This window comes from Denticeps clupeoides, chromosome 14 (genome assembly GCF_900700375.1).
Source record: "Denticeps clupeoides chromosome 14, fDenClu1.1, whole genome shotgun sequence".
Lineage (NCBI taxonomy): Eukaryota > Metazoa > Chordata > Actinopteri > Clupeiformes > Denticipitidae > Denticeps > Denticeps clupeoides.
The window spans coordinates 9,918,936-9,935,418 of record NC_041720.1 but is presented as its reverse complement, the minus strand read 5'-3'; the positions used below and the strand labels follow the sequence as shown (position 1 = coordinate 9,935,418).

Here is a 16,483-nt window from a genome sequence, read left to right as displayed (position 1 = left end):
CCATTTTTTATGCTCCCTCAACGCACCCTGTACTCTTCCTACAGCCTTTTCACTCTGTCAACAGGTTCGATCCTGTGTTTCTCACTGCTGGCCAGATCTCCAACTGCTTCCCATCATCCTGCTGTGCACCGCGGTCCCCGGACAGGAAACGTACATATGTCTCATTTTCTCTCATCGCCTCAGTCACACGCCCCATCCCCCACACCCGCCCCTCTCATTCGTCCTACTTTTAATCATGGCTACCTGAGCACAGGGGACCCTGGGGAGGTTGTGCTTGTGCATTATTTTGGGCTATTATCATTAACTGCGTAACTGCGGTGTGCTGGCATGCGACCATGCCTGAACGCGAAACTGCTTATTTTACAAGAAGGAGAAGGAAAGGCTTACGTCAGCGTGATAAATGTGGTGCAGCGCGCCACAACAGACTCACAGCAAACCCCCTCATATCAATTAGAACAGATTATATACACCCGCTCACGATGCTCTCCAGATTTAGAACGACAACGGACCGTTCTCAGCAAAAACTTGGACTGTTTGTCTCTAGGGATTTATCATCCGTGATTAAACACCAAGGTTGTTTCCCTTGTCTGTACAGTGGAATGAAGTGTGTCTGGTGTCGTTTTTTTTTTTTTTTTTTTTTTGTTCCCTGCAGCCACAGGAGCCGAAATTGAAAGTGCCGGTGCTTTATTAAGTTCCATGCGAGTCGGCAAAGGACCTCGAGCAGAGTCCTCCCTAACTGTGTGTCTCTTATTTACTGCGGTTCCTCCACCTCACTTCCTCCAGGCCGTCTCTGTCACCTTAATATTCAAGAGGCGGCTGGCATTTTCGCTTGTCATTTGCTCAGTCATGCCACAGCGCTCGTTGTGGGCGGAAAAGCATCGGCAGACAGCTAGACATTCGGGCGGTGAAAATTCGAACTTTTGTAATAAATAGGGTTTACAGATTGAGGGCACAGCGCTATGCGCTTAGCTAGGTGCTTGTTCACTAGTACGAGGTAAAAGGCATCTTTAGGATTTACACGAAAAGAAGTCTGGGTCTGTGGGTCGAAGAAGAGAAACTGCCGCTTTTGGACAAGTCACCGGTGGCACTATGGCTGTGACAATCCTTCCCAATGATTGTGTTTGTTTTTGCTCACGGGTCTGAGCCACGTTAAATTAATTCATTAGAGCCCAGGGCTCACCTGTAGACCCCTTTAAATTGAAGCGGGCGCCCTTTTCGCTGGCGACAGAGGGGAGGGAGAGGAGCCTCTTTCAAGCTCAATCGCAAATCAGCAAGAGACCCCGGCCAGACCTCCCTTTCTTTCTGTAGAGCTGGCTAATGTCACCTCATTTTTGCAGCATTTATGTTTAAACAGGGCCAATTGTCACACCACACAAACGCACACATGCACTCGGACACATTTGAATAACCAAGGCTACCACACTGACAATTCTGAAACGATTTAGGAAGCCGATCTGTAATTGTACTCGATTATTCAATTAGAGCTGCAATGTTTGGTGTACACTGTAAACTGGTGATAATATATATACCAAAAATGTTTTGTATTATGCTTGTGTAGTATGTGTAGCTGACCTAAAGCATTAACCATGGTGTCGTAGCAAATTTGCTCATGTATGTGTGTGAGGAAGAGTACAATTCCGCTAGTAGTACTTTGACTAGTGTTTTGATGTTTGTGAACGATTTGTTCAAAAGAAGGAATCCTTTAAGGTAATGTACTGAACCGAATCACTTCAAGTGAAACATTAATTTTTCAGTGCAGTTGTTCAAGTGTATCTTGAAGAATATATATTTATTTTAATTGTCACGATGGAATTCAGACTGAATACCTCAAAAAGAACTGTTTTGCCCATCACTAACTTTTGCCCATGATGTGACGACATGTTAAACCAGCTCAAAAACCTGCAAAACTCTAAAAACCTGGTTGGACGCAATTCTCTGGTTTTAAAAAGAGGACATGTCCAGGGGTAGATGTCCGGGGTAATTAAAGAAGCTAGTCAGTCCAAGGCAAATTTTCCACTTGCTTTTTGTCATCTGATAATGAAAGATTATGCTCAAGTGGCTCTGTGAAGCCACAGAGTAAAAAGTAAGGTTGCACATTTTTCTAAATGCCCTCCAGGACTTTTAAACTATCTCCTTTTCCCAGGCACAGTAACTTTAAACAGGCCATAATGGAGAGATGTGGAGGTGCAGAAGTTGAGGAGATGGGGGTACACAGTCGTTCCCCTTTACAATCACAGGACAACGGGTGCTCGCTCAGGCTCGGCACGGGAGAGCCGATAAAGACACAAATGATTAATGTTTGCTCAACAGTTAGCCTAGTCGCACGCCGCGGCATAAACAATGAGGCTGCAGATCCGCCCCGAAGTTCCTGGATTATCTTCCACCGTATGTGAGCTGAAAATGTTATTTAAATGTAAATGACTGTCTAAGAAGATTTGGGAGATCCTGGCACCAACTGTTATAGCTTCTTATAATGCAAGAAGGCAACAAAAAAGAGAATGCTGCTCACCTTTGGCAACATTGAGGACTATTTCACAGATTGCTCAAATATTAGTGTCCAGATATTAGTCTTCTACTTTGAAAGTGAAGTGAAACACTGCAGCACAGCACACGGTGACACAACGAAACGTGTCCTCTGCTTTTAACCATCACCCTCGGTGAGCAGTGGGCAGCCAGGACAGGCGCCCGGGGAGCAGTGTGTGGGGACGGTGCACCTAGCCACCACTACTTTGGTGTGTTATTGGGTAACAATTAACCCTTTAATGCCTGAACCAAGAACTAATGGACAAATTATTTTTCTTTTTATCTTTAGCCTGTATTAGGCCCTTTAACAAAATGTAAAAAATGATGTTTGTATTGTGTTTGATACTTTGGGCATTACACATTACAAATATGTTTTTTGTATCGTATTTGATAATAACAAACATCATCATTCTCTGACCTGGTATTCCAAATCCTATCTTTCGATTTGTCATCTGTCTCTACAAGGCCCTCTGTCACTTAAATAGTCAACTTCCTTTTAGCCGTCTATGAATTAGCCATGGGATAGATATTTGTGAATCCCAAGTCTAACTGTTTGTTGTAACTATCACATTTCAGTCTGTAAATTGTGTAATTGATTAATCAAAACACCGTATTGTGGACTATGGAAGACAAATGTATATAACAAATACATGTATATGTACATAACATAAAAAAATAAATGATCACTAAATCTCCTTTTATACTGGCTGCATGTGAGAATTGTTGTAGTGCAAAAGTTAGAAGACAAGCATCAGATAGTTTACAAAAGTGTTTTATGCAAAGTTTATATCTCATGGTAATGCAATGGGTCTCAGAAATGCATGTCTCGAATATGATATGCAAGGCATTAAAGGGTTTAAATACTCCATCATGGATGTAACAGTTATCACCAACATTTTTATTACACATCTCAGCTTTTTAATATCTTTCTATTTTAATATCAATCCATTGCACACATTTCCCTTAACCTTGAGAAAGACAGTTGATAACAAAATATTCAGCAAAGAATGTAATAATGTTTTTTGACTCAACCTTCCCCTTCGCCTATACCCCCCTTGGCCACTGTTTAGCTGCCACAGGCTGCGATGGTTTCTGTCGGGCCCTTAATGATATTTATTCTCGTGGCTTCATTGCGCGTAATCCACCTGTGCACGATCTTAAAAGGTGTGCACGGACTCCCCCCTCCTCCAGAACCCTTATCGCCACCTTCCAGTCTACTTCCATTTGAATTTCAAAGAAGGCCAACCGGAGGAGCGCTGATTTGCTCACGTCCTCCCGCCTCTTTCTCTTCCTTACTTGCCACTCCTTGCTCCTTTGTCTTTTCAGTTCTTTATGTAGATACATTACTGCTCTCTTTGTGCCAGATTTTTGCAGTGTGAGTGTGTGACTGTAGATTCCCTCAAGCTTTGTGTGAATATGGACGCTTGAATGTTTCCTGCCCCCTGGCAAAACTGCAGGAGAAAATTAAAAATGGCTGGCAGTTAAAAATATTTTTGTATGAACATTGTTTCTGTTCAACTTGTGGAAAGCAGTCCAGTTTGCTCTTCTGGTTGAGTAGCAGTAAAAGATTAATAAAGGCCCATTCTAATGTTTGGCATGCGTGCAGGCGGTAATCTGCAACCAAACGTGCTCGTTGATTTGTGGCACCGCTATGCAGGTAGCAATGAATGTGTTATGGGTAATTTCTCTGTAAATGGGCTAGCTTTTGTTGGAATGGCTCTCGTTTGTCACTGTTAATGGGGTTACATTACCATCCAAGCCACTGCTGAACTGTACTTGTACTTGTTCCACTGAAGACATCGGATCGCCAGTGTGCTGGGTACATTGCCATGAACTGACAGCTCAGTTTCTTTTACTTTGTTTTATGGCTGAGCATCTATTCAAGATCTGCAAAATTAAATTTTGGCGACAGCTCAGAATGCAGGTAGGCAGTGCTATTAAAAAAGAATTTCTATGACATTATGTTTACGCTGTGAGTGAAATGAACCTTTCATTTTAAATATTTTATATTAATGTGGTTGTGACCATGTAATGGGCCCCTGTTATTTGCTTTTATATGGGTCTTATTGGTCCCCTAATACTGTATCTGAAGTCTTTCTGAATTTCAGCTGTGGTACAGAATTACAGCTACTTTTATGCAATCACACAATGAGGTTTTTTCCTGGATGTGGCATTTTGGTGTCTGTAGCTTTAAATGATAATGAGGAGGAGAGAGACGGGACGAGGTGAAGAGTGGCCTATAGAACTCTGCCTCGCATGACGGAACTAAGAAAAACACATTTGTGTTCATTTTCACGTCCAATCATCGAGCTACTGCAATGTTGACTGCCCATGGAATCCCTTCCTGCCCTGTTTATCCAGGTTTTTGCCTGGACAATTGTTCTGATTTTGCCATATCTATGTACAGATTGTTTTCTTAAATGGACAAATACCAAATAGTTGTTATTTGCAGTTTCCATTCAATGTTCCTTCATCACTGATTGCATTCTTAGGTAATGTACCAGGGCTGTGTTAAAAGAGTCTTGAAGTACGTACCAAATTGGATGTCTTGATGGGGGCACGGAAAAGATGTGCCATTTAAATAACACACATCATGAAGAGTAATAGAAAACCCGTCTCTGACTTTGGTTAATTGAAAATGGTACAGATTGTTGAACGAGCAGAGATGAAATCACCTCCTCTTCCCACGACCCCAAATGCATTTTTTTTTTATCTGCAGCCGTAGCTCTGGGTAATTGAAGTGATCCCAGACCGACATCAGGGTGTCTTCTTCCCCTCCAGGAATAGTGTGAATTAGTTTCATCCCCATTTGCGCCCCATGGGGAACGAGGTCTGTGGGGAACACTCACTTTCTGTATTATTATTATTATCTATTCTCCCCTGTTTCCAACGGATTGTCACATTCTACATCCCCACATCCTGAAGAAATGATTTATAGGTGCTTGGTGAAACATAATCAAGTTTGTGAAGGACTGAGCAGCTGGAATGACCGGGTTCCTGACTACTAAGAGACCCATGATCTGTCTTTTTTGGACATTTGTGCAGCAAATCCATTACATAAAACAAAGTATGATTAAAGGAAATTTCTTTTTGGGTTAAAATATTGTTACACATCCTTTTTTAGAAATCAGGATTTATGATATATCCATTAAGGGCACTATTCTCTTGCTGTGCTTTTTTTTTATATAAATATGATATTTATATAAACATGCTGTTACATTGACTGACTGAGTCCAAGATGTTCCAAGCTTGGTGGTTCCACTTAGAAGCTGGGTGTCTTCCAGCCTGTAGTTCATCCTAACAGCAAACTTGAAGGGCCGTGCATGTGTGTATACTGCTCATCTGCGAGTGTGTGGGGTAGGCCATATTTCGCACATGACGTTATCTACAGACAGTTCAGCGGAGGCAGAGAGAGGCCAGCGGGCCACTGGAGGAGAGGGTCAGTCCTCTGTCAGACACCGGCCCGGTCCATCTGCATGTGGGACGAAAAGAGAGATTAGGTGCTGGTGGACGGCTGGCTCTCCTCCCCTCTGAATGACGGGAGTTCACCCCACTCTCCAGGGGGTGAGCAGCGGTGGTATAGAAACTGTGTGTGCGCGCAAAGTGGATTGCTGTGGGTTTTTGGAGCTGATTATCCTGGTGTTTTGAGCTGATTGTGTGGTGGTATCAGCATAGCTTTCAGAATCCTCTGCTGTGATGAGGCATGATGCTGAGAGGCTAATACCTTCATGGAATAACACAGGAAATTAGTCTGCAAGACTCGTTTTCCTCCTCCGTTCTCCTGCTCTTTAACTGTTTTTCAGCTTGTTTCTCCGCAGTGGTCAGTTGATGATGAGTAAGATGAAACCCGGGCTCATGTTTTCACAGCCGACCAGATGTGCTTCGGTGAGAATCGTGTGACGTTCTCCTCATTCAGGCACAGCAGAATGTAGAGCCTGATTTATGGAGGAGATCCACTTTAAATAATAAAGAAACAGGATTACATCTATAAAGTTCAAAAGGACAATCGCCTTGAACCACCCACCCCCCCCAAACATATGCCACCTTCTGATTTGCTGTCATTTATTTGGGAAAACTCAAGCATTTTCGGTTGTGCTCGGTTGCTTGGAAATCCATTAGGGACTGACTGTCAGACAGAGGAAGCTTTGGGAGCGTGACAGGAGAAAAACATCTGATGATGGTGGTCTTGGGGGGATTGGGTCGGTGGGATTTAAAGTAATCCTGTATTTCATGCAAACAGAGTCCGGCAAGGCAGGTTAGACCCTCTTAAAAAATCACAATGGCTTAAAAAAAAGGCTGGTGCGACAAAGGAGCATTGCTATTCTCTCGTCTCTGCATCTGTTGGATTTGTACTTTGACTCCTCCTACTCCCCCTAGATGGCTCCTCTCCCACCCCTATGATCTATGAACCGTGTAATTGGAGATAAGGCAGGGGACAGACTTGTGCTTTGCATTCTTCTTGTTTATTTCTTGATAAAACTAAAAAATACCTTGAACTGAGTAGTCCATCCTCCTGTTGGTTGTCACCACTGCAGATCAAATGCTTTGGTCATCTGGACAGTTGGCATGGCAAAAGATTTACTCCAGACATCCTTCCTCACACAACCCTCCTCATTTTACTTGGCTTGCGTCCATCACCAACAAATAAGTTAAAATGCATTCAGTTGAGTTACACTTGTAACTAGATACATAGGATACAATTAGACCATGAAAATCTGAACTAGAATATCTCACATTATTTGAAAAGTGTGATCAATCATCTGAAAAGTATTTTCATTTTTGAAACCACATTTTTGTTTATTTAGACATTTTTTGTTTTGACATTTAATGTGAGAAAAGTTTGAAAAGGTAGAGGATAATTTCAGTGGTATATTATTAATTGATAAGAATGTGTGGTAAGTAGTTGTTTTTATTGCCGTATTCAGCCTCTGACGTTTTGCCAGTTTTCTCCATGTTCTAATCCTCTGTGATGACCGCACGTCAGCCACCTTGGAGGAACCGAAACCCGCACCCTGGTTCAGATGAAACACAGAGCAGCACAGAGCCTGATTCGTGTCTGAGAGCATGTTTTTTTCCCCGCCAGATACTGCTCGGAGATGTCGCTCAGCTTTAAGCAGATGATGAAAGGTGCCCTTAAGGTTCTTCTGGGGTCTTATTTAAAGCGAGACGGCGCTGTCTTATTAAAAGCTTATCAGTGGAGATCAGAGTTCTGAAGCTCAGCGAATGAGCTTTCCTGGTTCCTCTGTCAGGCTTCTCAGGAAGACTTGACAGGTACAGGTTGCTGGAGAGCGCAAGATGTTTGTCCTGCACACCAATTTTATTTTCTTCTGGAGCTGTCACCATCTTCGTCTTCTCTGGTGGTGGGAGGTCTGTTTATCTCCCCCATGTTAAGTAACGTATGCACCATTAACTAAATGTAATGTCTTAGCTGCTAAAGGTTTATGGGGCACAGCGCGTCATAAAATCTCGTTGACTGATATCATGTTCGCCTTCCTGCCGGTCCACGGGGAGCCTTGCTCACAAGGAAAAACGCAATTAAAAATAAATGATATTGGATTCACCCCCCAACAGCCCATCAGTGCCTCTCCTGTGAGACCTTTTTTATTTATTTTTTTTCGCGGTGGGCAAAGCTTTCTTGTGGAGCGGTTCATTTATTGGTTCGATGGGAAATTGAATTATGGGAGAACAAGTTGGGCAGCTTGGCTGGTGATTGGCTCTCGCTCTCAGGAAAGCTTTGCGCAGAAGGGGGGGTCGCCCCCGGCTGGCGGGGCCAGGGTGTCGGGGCGAGACCTAATGGGGAGGTAAATGAGGTAAACAGGGCTGTTATTAATGTCTGTGTTTGAAAGCCTAGCACTTCTCTGGGGCTAATTTTCCATTTCCAGCCATCCCTGCCAATGTGCCCAGGGGTCGATCCCACAATGGGAGAGACGGAGAGAGCACTCTTCAATAAGACCATGCATCCCTCAGAACCAAATTACCACAGGGGCTGACAAGTGGCACTCGGGAATTGCAGCGTTTGACCCAGCAATTTAGATCAATTAAGGGAAATGGCGCCCATAGCTCATCCCTCCATCCTTTTATACTTTTGAATATTGACATACGAAGACAAGTGAATAGGAAAGGCAGCTCTGCAGGAAACATCAGGTCTGTAGGGGCGAGTCCAAAGCAGAAAGATCATCTTCATATGGAACTTCTAATGATGAAATGAGAGAGTGTGGGGGGGAAGGCCACACTAACAAGGCCAACGGAGTAGGTGCAGCTTGATTTTTTCTCTCCTTGAGAAGGTCACAATGTCCATGAATGCAACAAGAGCTCTCAGCAAACAAAAGCATCCACCTTTAGGCCATTACGTAAGATTATCTTTGGAATTTTTATCATACATGTCTCTGAATGAGAGCCTCCGCTTTCTCTCAAAAGGCTTTTGTGGAGCCTTGTTCATAATGTAAATGTTGTCCATCTTGTTCCTGACTACTAAGGAACCATTATGCATTATGCATTGAGTGTGAGTAACGTTCTGGTGTTGCTCTTTTGCCAGGATTACGCTCAGAAGTTGAAGCTTTTTTGGCCTCATTTTCTCATTTTGTTGCCATCAGAAATATTTCGATTAATCAGATGTCGCATTTGTTTGTGCTGTCAGAGGAAAAAAAAAAAAAACAGAAACCTATGTCACCATCACCTGAATTTATCTGATTAATCCACAATTACGATCCCATGGGGCTGCTTAATTCCATGTCTTCCCGATAAAAAGATGACACGCTTCCTGCAGAGAAGAGTCTCCGGCAGCTGCACCGGCCCCTCTCTGCAGAACGCTATTGCCGTTGCAGGAGATAAAGGAGGCGTTCTGCTCCGAGGGGTTCAACTGCCAGCTTCTATATGAAAGCTGGCAGAGCCGGGGAGATAGTGATGATGTTCTGCGGAAGTCCTGCACTTCTGACTGACGTTAAGCAGTCAGGAAGCCTGGGAAGCAATCTGCGAGCAAACAGCAGACTCCTGTTGCAATTAAAGATCTAATCCATGTGTAACCCCCCAACACACACACACACACACACACACACACACACACACACACATGCATGCACACGCTGGAGGAAAAAAATGGAGTGTCTTGTTTTTTTTTCCTCATGGCGGGCGCGGCACCTGTTGGGGTCTCTTCGGAGAGGGGCACGTTAAGCCCTTCTGCGCTTTATCTAAGGAAGAGCGGCAGCATTTGCATGAGGAAATCGAACACAAACAGTGCTCCACTTCATTTCTGCCATCTTGAGGGCCCACTGGTGTTTTTCTAACCGGAGTCAGAAGCCCGCGGATGAATGTGATTTCCCTGATCAGGGTAATTTAATGAGAGAAGCGGATGCATGTGTGTTTCATGCAGGGCAATAGAGCGGAGCTAAATATTGAATTACAAATCACAAATGATTGCAATTCCTGTCATCATCAGTTTTGAGCATTTTGATCATTTCGCCAATCGACCCATCACATGATTAATAACAAAACAATCACATTCATATTTTACCACATGACATATAATGAAAATATTGACTGGGAGCCTGGCCATGCCCTGTTTGGTACTCATCATGAACTTCTGACCTTTGCATCTGGATTAATTACCGGATTCTGTTCCTTGCCACGTCTGACTGACTACCATAATAGGGTTCTTTTTATTGTGCTTAATCCTTCACTTCCTGCGTGTCCCTCATGCTGCCACCTTGAACGCGTTGACCCTGTGGGCAGGACATTTTCATACACTTCACGCACTAATCAGATGAATAATATGGGTGCTCATTTATTGCATGAAGGTGTTTAGATTTGGCATCCACCACGTGAGGCGTGTTGAGCTAATTACAGTACAGGCCCGCAGTCTGCATTATGGATCTGGAATTATCATTTTTCTGTGGAAAGGATTGCATTTGATAGACTTGTTCAGATACTGTGTCTGGAATATATCAAATGTCCAAGCCAACTCCAGCCAAATGTAGACAAGGAACCGACGGTGTCCTTTCATTGAGTAACCATCACTATATTAGAAACGCTTAATGCTAGTCACATCTAAGGCCTTGATTTATATTAGTCACAGATGTTCTGCTTGGTCCTGTAATGTCTGTGCTCTAATGCATGTTCAGGCTGTGTCTAATTAATGGCCCCTAATCAATTTTCTGTATGACCTGGAATTCAATATAGAAAGCAGTTTGTCTTTTATGTTCAACTCAAACTGATTTTCTCATCGTGTTTTTTTCCCTCCCCCACTTTGAGGAAATTGTGACCAGTCCACTGAAGGCATTGCTTACTTTTCTGCTCGTTGATTAGCGTAATTGAATGTGATTACTGAAAGGTAATCAAACACAAATCAGATTTGGTCAGGTACCCGTGCCATTTAAAAAGTCATTGCTCATTTGATTGCTATCGATTTTTCCGTTTTCTCCCTGAAAGTCCTGAGTGCTCAGCGCCCACCGCTGTTTACTTTTCCTGTATGTAAATGTTGCTCTCGGGCCGGTTCAGTGGCGCTGAGATGAAGTGTGTATTGTTGCTGTGGCCACAAAGTACAGGCGGCGCCAGACAAAAGGTTTTGTTTTCAACATCAATAGCCGATTTGTCACAGCTATTAAGGGCACAGAGATGCCAGAGGAACCTCAGCATTGGGAGGAATCCCAGATGCACTGCGATCCGCCTGCCACGCCCCTTAGTAACCCCCCCTTATTTTCTAGATCTTTGGTGATAAGAGGACCAGGGAGCAGATAGGGTTTATGGGGCCATCTATTTAGCGTTCTATGTGTGTAAGGTCATCACAAGGTTAAAGAAAAAAATAAACGTAATAATATATACAGTGGGTACAGAAAGAATTCAGACCGCCTTAATTTTTTCACTCTTTGTTATATTAAAGCCGTTGCTAAATTCATTTAAGTTGTTTTTGCTCATTAATGTACAGACAGCACCTCATTTTTGCAGATTTATTTTAGCAAATGGCTGGAACATAGCAAAGAGTGAAAAATTTAAGGGGGTCTGAATACTTTCTGTACCCACTGTATATATACACGCACAAACACTCACACACAATTTTTTGTGACCTCACTATATTGTCGTTTATATTAACTCATACCAAACAAATATACATATATAATGTCACAATAACAGTACATTCATGTATTGTTTTTACTGTGGGAATCCCTACCCTAATGTAAGTTCACAAGAGATATGCTTTTTTCTTTTACATTTCGATCTTCGTGGAATAAATGAAATTCACTATGGCGTTGGGCAGGTAGACTAATCATTAAAGTTAATACAAGGCTTCACAGGTATCGATCAGTTCTTAAAGGGTACACACGTTTGTTAATCATAGGCCAGGCAGCAGAATAAACAGCAGTATGCAGAGAAAGGTTGGGCCGGATAAGATTGGTAATTATCTTCTAAACAATTATGGGTGTGTTTTTGTGTGTGCCTGTGATTTTTGATGAACATTAAATTGGTCTGACGTGGTAAAATGTACCTTTTTCCATTTTCTTTTCTTTAATCTCATCTCCTTTCCTCAAACACAATTGATCAGACTCGGGCCTTCGTGTGGATGCATACGAATGTGCCGGCCAGCCCCTTGACTGACGCGTCCGACTCCTCGCCTTGACAGCTTAGGCTTAGTTTTTGGGGGCTGCGTGACGCCTTCCGCGGATGTTAAATCGTTTGGTCATTCCCGAACGGTCTTGTCCAGCTGAGGTCTGGAATATCCGTGAAGCTCCACTTCTGCTTATGATGCAGTGTACCCGCATCCCCGCCCGTTGCAGATGATTGATCGTTTAATTGTGGCCCTTTTCTAGAGCAGAGCGGTCATCTTTCTCGCTGACACTCGCTACATGACAAAAATGAGCTTTGAGCCGCTGTTGCCCTTGACCATTCCCGGATACACCATTATTATTAAAATAATATATATATCTATATATACCGCAGACTTACTCATTCATTTTATTTCCACCACGTTCAGCCCCAGACCTGTCGAGATTTAATGCGCTTTTGCCTTGGCAAGGATCTGCTAAAATGGCATGCTGTCACTGGCTCGCCACTGTGCCGCCTGCTTTCCCTAGTGAGTGACAGTTAGATAATGACTTGTTATAGGTAAAAATGGACCTATGGGAGTCGCGTGTCTCGCCCTTGTATTTGTTTTTTCCTCCGCTCGCTTTCGTTGCTGCAATTATCTCTGAATAAGTGTAAATTGCCTCTACAGAAAAGGGGTCCCGCTCTCGTGTCACACTCTCGTGAGCAAGAGAGGAGGAGAAATTGAATTTTTACTCTCTTGTTTCCCCGGGTATGTATTAAGCGAGCGCTCTGCTCCGAGACGAGTGGGGTCAACAGGTTGGTCTCAGCCTCCTCCTCTCTATTGGCGATAACCTGCGGCTACTCAAGGAACAATTGCCGAGCACCCCCCCGATGTGACTCGGAGGCGTCTAAGAGGAAACCGCTACATACAGTCTCCCCAAATGTTTTTTTCATCACATGGAGGTCATCAGTGGGCTGTGCTCCAAATGAAAAAACCCGGGGGCAGTAGCTGATAATTCTCTCTGCCCATTTCAGTCTTTTTTTTTTTTTTCCTCTCCTTTTTTCTTCACCCTCCCCTCCCTTCTCCTTTCTGTGGAAGTACGTAGAGATTTAATTCACTTCAAGTCGGTTCAGCATCCATTATGCGATCCACATTCTATCCAGAATGGCTTTTTTTTTTGCCTCGGCTGTACAAGAGCTTTGTTTTTTAAATCACCCGAAAAAACAGTCAGTTTAAGGTTAACAAGTCTTTACGCCACGGATTTTTAATTTAATTAGACTACAAAGGCATGGCTTCTTCTACCCAACTGCAGGTAATTATGCTCACTGGGGGGCCTTGGCACACATGCACCGCAAAAGTTATCGTTTTCTTCCCTTTTATTCAATTAAATTGTGAGATGACATTATTTTCTCTTGCCCAGTCTGCTTATGTGAAGAATTTTGAATTTAATTATATATATATTTGTGTGTGTTTATAAATTAAACAACAGAAGACCACTGGCTGCCCTGTTTCCATTTTTTTTTATAGGTGGCTCTACAAAAAGGATTTTTTATTTGCCTTTGCAGTGGCATAACACTAATTAAACATAATATTACTAATGTGCCATGAAAAGCTACGTTCTGTTGTTCTGGTTTTGTAAATGTTATAAAGGTGCAAACAGAGTTGTTGACCAAAAAATGCAACCCTCATTGTGTTACAATGAAATCACTAATTTGTTGAAATCAGCCAAGTTAGGATATTTTCTACATAAAAAGAATGCTTGATTCGAGAAAGAGAGAGAGGAACCATTTTGCCTTGAGGATGGACCACTTTTGGGAATGGAGGCTTTTAGCACAAAGTTGGGTTCCTGTGCCAAAATGGTGGCTTTTTCTTTTTTTTTTTTTTTTTTTGTGCGAATACCGAGCCCCGGGCTGTCCAGTTCCCGCTCATTAGCCCATTATTGAGGTAATGAGAGCAGAGCACTGGGGCACAAATATTCACTGGTACAGAAAAGGCTGGACCCAGACTGGCCTGTGAACTTTTCTGTGTCAGTGCACTCTCGCACCGTAAGCACTGCTGTCCTTCGTCTCGAACTGGCTGTTAGCGCCGCTTCATCGACGTTGTACCGGTTTCCATTAATGATCTGTCCCCTTCGAAATGTTCCAACAAGCTATTATTATTTGAATTGAATTCAAAATCTTTTGACGTAGCTGTATGGAAGTTTTGATGTCCTCCATGCCATAACCTTTGAAGGATATTGCTGCAGATGGTGCTGGACATTTTTCACAGAAGGCCATTGTGTATGGTCTGTAATACCAGAGCATTATTAACTCGTTAATTTGTCTTAAATTAGCTATTTTTTGTTTGGAAAAAAAAAATTCATCTTGTTAGCCTCTAGATGCCAAATAAACAACTCACTCCATGCAAGCAACAAATCTTCTGCAAATGCGTGAAAAGATCATGGCATATCAAGCAGATTACAAAATGTAGTAGTGTCTAAATATGGATAAAAGGACATGTCTTTTACTACTGTTTGTTTGTCTATTATATTTCATATGTAGGAAATCGTATTGTCTGACTTGCGTATAGAACCTACAACAAAGTGAATAAAATGATTGTATTCATAGTTGGGGGTCTGAGAATTGATCACTTCATGGTAACATGAAAGCACGTTGTAAGTCGCACTGGATAAGGGCGTCTGCCAAATGCCTTAAATGTAAATGAAATTAATGTTTAGAACAGTGACTGCGTTATTGGACAGCGTTATGGCTAAATATACTGTATAAATACGGTATTAATATATATTTGTAACATACAGACAGTTAAGAAGCACTGGTGCAATACACTGACCATACATTTCTGTCTAGTGATAGCTGTCTGAGCATATAAGATCCATAACACCCCATAATTTCCGGCCTTATAACACTGCCTCAGCGTTTAACTGGCCTCAGCGGCACGAGTCTCAGTAATGAGGCAAAAACTGCTATTTGCATCATTGCCCCAATCGGGCAGGTAAATTGCACAATTAGAGTAATTAGTACCCTGCGTGGCATGGTTCGTTGATGGATTGCAGGTCGGATTATATTGACTTTCTCCCCGTGTGATGTATTGGCTAATTTAGAGGCTCTTAAAAAGCCTCTTCGGGTGTCCTCATGGTCAGCCGCAGGCATCTGCTGCGCCGGTCCCTACTTCCCAAATGCTGAATTTACGATGCTGGTTTGGTGCCCCCCCCCCCTCTTGGCCAGGGAGACTTCACTTTGGCTCTGAATATGCTATCATCTTTTGAATACCAAATAAGGGAGTGGAGATCAAAGTTTTGTGGTGCTGTTTATGCATTTCTTTTTCTTTTTTTTTTTTTCTTCCCCAATTATTCCCACCGGCTTCGAACCTGTAATTGAGTAGCCGAATGGAACTTTTTTTTTTTTTAATGCAGAGTCACCACTCATCTACATATGTGACTAATGTGCATGTCAGCACTGATATACAATGGAGCATGTCTAATATATGGATTTTACATTATTGCCCGGGTTGGTGCTGATTGATGATCTGGGATCGTTAAACAAATGAGTCATGTAGCCGAATGTAGTTATTACGACGGTGGGAAAATTACACCCCTGGTCTTTTGTCCTCCTCAGAGCCAATGCGGACGCCGAAGAGCCTGAAGATCGCAGAGACACAGGCCAGGTTCATTGCTGTGGACTGGGAGTCCCTGGGCTACAACATCACCCGCTGCCACACCTTCAACGTCACCATCTGCTACCACTACCTCAACGCCCGCAACCAGACTAAAGCCGACTGCTTGGACATGGACCCCAAAGCGCCGCGACACGTGGTGGGGAACCTGCCTCCCAACACCAATGTCAGTCTGAAGATGATCCTCACCAACCCAGAGGGGCGGAAGGAGAGCGACGAGACAGTCATTCAGACGGAGGAAGATGGTACGTGGCTCGAGGTCCACAAGCCTCATCCTGCTAGCATAGACCAATTTTAAACATATCTGGGATTCTCTTTCCCATCACACTGCTTCTACATCTATATCTTTCTGTCTTATGCTCGCCCACATCTCATAAACGTATTTGTTTATTTCCATGGCTTCAATCAAACACCTCCTACCCACACCTTCTCCACTGAGGGATTGAATCATGGCCGGCGAATTACAGTGGTGCGGGTCCGCGGGCAGATGAAACTTATTCACACGTACACTCAATCAGCGCTGCCGCCGCCTCGGGTCGCACGCCACACATGATTGCGAGGCAGGGCACATCTTCCTCGTTGGCTTTTCTTAATGGATCGGGGTGCGGCAGATGCTGCGATAGCAGGCAGGAGGCCCTTAGCTCGTAATAAACGCCCGGGGTCTGCACTCTCGAGCAGGGGAAGGTCTCCACACCCTGGCTGATCCCTTGAAGTGGTCCCCTTTTCAGATTTCTCTGCACGTGCTGAGCCAGCCTGGAGATAATTGCTGAG

The 16,483-nt window shown here is 43.3% G+C and overlaps 1 protein-coding gene across 17 annotated transcripts in view; it reads left to right on the top strand.

Moving 5' to 3' along the window:
* The window catches only part of ptprk (protein tyrosine phosphatase receptor type K), a 114,397-nt gene that overhangs the window by 64,530 nt on the left and 33,384 nt on the right, over positions 1-16,483 (top strand). For all 17 annotated transcript variants that reach the window (XR_003751860.1, XR_003751861.1, XM_029002253.1 and 14 more), the window contains one exon: positions 15,655-15,957. Coding sequence is in view for 15 of the 17 variants with exons in the window: in XM_029002253.1 (XP_028858086.1) it covers positions 15,655-15,957 (303 nt within the window). In the remaining 2 variants the exon portion in view is untranslated. The remainder of the gene's footprint in view (positions 1-15,654; positions 15,958-16,483) is intronic.